The sequence below is a fragment of the Orycteropus afer genome, unplaced genomic scaffold (genome assembly GCF_000298275.1).
Source record: "Orycteropus afer afer isolate SDZICR_OR568_19922 unplaced genomic scaffold, OryAfe1.0 scaffold00052, whole genome shotgun sequence".
Classification (NCBI taxonomy): Eukaryota; Metazoa; Chordata; class Mammalia; order Tubulidentata; family Orycteropodidae; genus Orycteropus; species Orycteropus afer.
The window spans coordinates 9,765,739-9,770,321 of NW_006921639.1; the positions used below are offsets into that span (position 1 = coordinate 9,765,739).

The following is a 4,583-nucleotide window of genomic DNA, read 5'->3' on the forward strand; positions in this document are numbered from 1 at the left end:
CAGTAAATGTTCAAGTGCAGACATTGCTTTCTGAAAAGAAAGACCTCTTTTTTTAAACATTTTCTGGAACAAAACATCTATAATCCATATGGTATTGTTTACAGGCATTTTAAACTATTAATGGGGAGGGGAGTATTTTTAAGTACTTCTTGTATGAAATGTCTGTTTCTTTTGCTTTTTCAGTTTGATTAGGCTGCCTCATTCTTGTGGGAGTTGTTGACTCCACATAGACTTTTGTAGCTAGGCTGGGCCTTTTCTGGGGGTGGGGATCACAGTGGCTAGTAGAACAGACACAGTAGCTTCTATGCCCACTGTGTTCATAATTTCATTTGGAAGGTTACCTTTAAACAGTTAACATCAATGTACTCTGGGAGTGTAGAATTGCAAGACCTTTTGGAAATGATGCATTTGAGTTGAGACCTTAACAGAATTATTTATCTAGACATTGTAGAAGATTGGGTGGCTTTTTGTTTGAATAGACAGCAATTGAGAGAGCCACATGTGTCAAATCTCTGAGGGGGATAGCGGTGGGCACAGAGCCAGAAGCGTGAGTGCTAACCTTAATTAGAATGAGATAAGGGTAGCCTGGCATAGGCTGTTAATACTACTGGAATTAGAAAAAAATGATAGAAAAATGTAGAAAGAAAGAGTGACAATTTTGGTGATATATTTATTAAAAAAGAATTACTGAGCTATGATCTGGTTATACACACATGAGAAAGTGAATAGGATTTAGGGATGTGGGTCAGGAGTGAAGAATGAGAGTGTCCAAGAGACCATTAAATTGATAAAATTTGAGATCTGGGGAGAGGTTGGTTCTTCGAGGATTGCTTCACAGTTTCTTTCTAAGGCTTCCTTGGTAATAGGTAATAAAGCCAGTTGTGCTGGGTGGGAGCACAGTCTCAGAGGAAAACATTGCGTTCATCTGTTGGGACTATGAGAGAATTGTGGAGTAGAGTATGTATACTCATCTGGGGTTCTGGGGAGCCTAAGGCTGGGGTTGAGTAAGGCTGCCCAAACCTGATAATTCTCTACAGAATGAGTTACAGAAAGAGGAAAACCAGAAGAGTGCTGTATCCTAGAAGCAAAAGGGTTTCAAGAAGGGAATGGTTAATCTATCAGCTGAGTAAACAACAGGCAAGAAGAGGACCATGTGATCATGGAGGTCATTGGTGTGTAGTAGGATCATGCTCATTAAATGATGAGAGCACACGGGGAGTGAAGGTGACAGGGAGACTGAGAAAGGGATTTTGAAGAGATTGTACTGAAGGAGAAGCCACATGGGAAAGTAGCTGGAGGCAAACCTGGCATCAGGGAAGCTATATATTTTATGATTAGATACAACTGAATGTATTCAATTTAATTGCCCAAACATAGAGGGTAGATGAGGTTTTAGCAAAGTTGTAGATAATGATCTCTCAGATACAAGGAGCAGGGACTTTTTATAACCTTACTTTATGGCAGTTCCCTGTTAATCTTAGAAATGGAAGACAAGATGAGGTGAAAGTGAGAAGGGATGAGAGTATATGAGGTTGCCATAGACATCCTGAAAGGGCTTTGATGAGAGTGAGGGGTTGTGTGGTAGGACTATAGTATTGAGGGCCTATTTTAAGGTAACCTTGATTCCTATAGTAGTGTTTCCCAGTCAGGAACAATTTTGCCTCCCAGGGGACATCTGTCAGTATGTCTGGAAATGTTTTTGGTTTTCACAACTTGAAGTACTACTGACATCTAGTGGGTAGAAGAGTCCAGAGATGCTGCTAACATTGTATAATGCATAGTACAGCCCTCCCCCCCAATTCCCCTTCCTCCATGCTCAGTCAGTCAGTCACACATACACCCAAATAACTATCTGGTCAGTAGTCATGAATTTATGAAACCCTGTTCTAGAGGCATCATTTTGCCAAGTTTTAGGCAGCTAAGGCATTCAGTACAGCCCTGGGACACTTACCCTGACTACTCTTCCACACATGCCTTTTCCCTTATTTTCTCTTGAAGTTTGACTAAGGTGTGAAGTGTTACATTCTCACTTCATAACAACACAGTGTTTGGAAGAGCCACCTCTCACCCTTATTGGTATATTTAGGTATTTTCTTTCTTCCTGGTTCCTTCTCCTTGAACCATGGATAATTCTGATTGTTTTATGTTGATCGTTTTATTTACATATGCATCTGTGTAGCATTTAGTTTGGTTTCTATGCATTCATTTATCGTGCATAACCAATATTCTGCTGGTGAGCTTATCTGCACATATCTCAGTTTGGCCTCATATTTGACTAATAATACTTGAGTTAACAATTTAGGAACCAAACGATACAGTATAGTTCATTAGACCCAGGAAACCACCACTGTTTTGCATCCTTGCAGTATTTTGTTGCTGATGAGACTACTGTGATGCTGGTTCACCCTGTGTCAAATACAGTGTTAACTCTATATTGTGGTTTAAAGATTTTTTGTGTTCCTCATTTATTTGTACTTATGTGTAGTATCCTACCACAAACAAGTACATTGGTTCAGTGTAAGGGTATAGTTAAGGAAGAATTGCATAGAGGAGTGCTTGTGACTTACTTGTAAACATCCTCATGACAAATATCTGGAATGAGTATAAATACAATGAGAAAATAACCCTTGTTCTAACCTAATAATACAGATTACTCTATGTTCAGGACTCCAAGTTTACGTTTATCGTTTTGCTTTTTACTTCATTGATACACATCCACGCACACACAAAGCCAGTTGCCATCGAGTTGGTTCCAACTCATGATGACGCCATGTATATCAGAGTAGAACTATGCTGCATAGTTCTCAATGGCTCATTTTTCAGAAATAGGTCACGAGTATCTGTAATGATAACTATGTTATGTTTGGCTAGACCTGTGATCGAATCTCAACTCTAAAGTGTATTTGGTAATTGGAGTCTTTAAATTTTCTTCATTCTTAACTTTCTCATTTGTAAAGTGGGAAAACAATGTTTATTGCATATTTTTGTTATAGTAAATGAAAAATTATGTAAGGTAGTTTTTGCTTTCTTTTCAGCCACGAAAAGCTGCATACTAAGCTGGTTTGACACCTGACCTATCCAGTCTCCATGATGCTGGGTCCTGAGGGAGGTGAAGGATTTGTGGTCAAGCTCCGCGGCTTGCCGTGGTCTTGCTCTATTGAGGATGTGCAGAATTTCCTCTCTGAATGCAAAATTCATGATGGCGTAGCAGGTGTTCATTTCATCTACACCAGAGAAGGCAGACAGAGTGGTGAGGCTTTTGTTGAACTTGAATCAGAAGACGATGTAAAAATGGCTCTGAAGAAAGACAGAGAAAGCATGGGGCATCGCTATATTGAGGTATTCAAGTCCCACAGAACCGAAATGGATTGGGTGTTGAAGCACAGTGGTCCAAACAGTGCCGACAGTGCCAATGATGGCTTTGTGCGCCTTCGAGGACTCCCATTTGGATGCACAAAGGAAGAAATTGTTCAGTTCTTCTCAGGGTTGGAAATCATGCCAAATGGGATCACTTTGCCAGTGGACCCTGAGGGCAAGATTACAGGGGAGGCCTTCGTGCAGTTTGCTTCACAGGAGTTAGCTGAGAAGGCACTAGGGAAGCACAAGGAAAGAATAGGGCACAGGTATATTGAAGTGTTCAAAAGCAGTCAGGAAGAAGTGAGATCATACTCTGATCCCCCGCTGAAGTTCATGTCTGTTCAGCGGCCAGGGCCCTATGACAGGCCTGGCACTGCCCGGAGATATATTGGCATTGTCAAACAAGCAGGCTTTGACAGGATGAGGTCTGGGGCCTATAGCACAGGCTATGGGGGCTATGAGGAGTATAGTGGCCTCAGCGACAGCTATGGTTTCACCACTGATCTGTTTGGAAGAGATCTCAGTTACTGTCTGTCAGGAATGTATGACCACAGATACGGAGACAGTGAGTTCGCTGTCCAGAGCACAACCGGACACTGTGTCCACATGAGGGGGCTACCTTACAAAGCGACCGAGAATGACATTTATAACTTCTTCTCTCCACTCAACCCTGTGAGAGTTCATATTGAGATTGGCCCTGATGGAAGAGTGACCGGTGAAGCAGATGTTGAGTTTGCCACTCATGAAGAAGCTGTGGCCGCCATGTCAAAAGACAGAGCCAACATGCAACACAGATACATAGAGCTCTTCTTGAATTCAACCACTGGGTCCAGCAATGGGGCTTACAGTAGCCAAATGATGCAGGGCATGGGGGTGTCAACCCAATCCACTTACACTGGCCTCGAGAGCCAGTCGGTGAGTGGCTGTTATGGGGCTGGCTATAGCGGTCAGCAGAACAACATGGGTGGATATGACTAGTTTTCTAGAAACATTTGAGTTATTTCAATCAAATTTTCACAGGCAGCCAACAAGAAGTGGAGAGCAGTTATTACATAGAGAAGCTGTGGGACCCATTTTGCACCATGAGTTTGTGAAATCTGGATTAAAAAAAAAATTACCTCTTCAGTGTTTTCTCATGCAAACTTTCTTCTAGCATGTGATAAAGATATTGAGTAAACTATAAGAAACTATTTTCAGCTTTTCTCAATTAACGTTTTGGTAGTATA

General features: G+C 41.5%; 1 protein-coding gene across 1 annotated transcript; it reads left to right on the forward strand.

Annotated features, from left to right (window-relative positions):
• Window positions 1-3,087: 3,087 nt before the first annotated feature.
• HNRNPF (heterogeneous nuclear ribonucleoprotein F) lies at window positions 3,088-4,335 on the forward strand. The gene has a single exon (XM_007938638.2). It carries the CDS (start codon window positions 3,088-3,090, stop codon window positions 4,333-4,335), a length of 1,248 nt encoding a protein of 415 aa, XP_007936829.1.
• The last annotated feature ends 248 nt before the right edge of the window (window positions 4,336-4,583 follow it).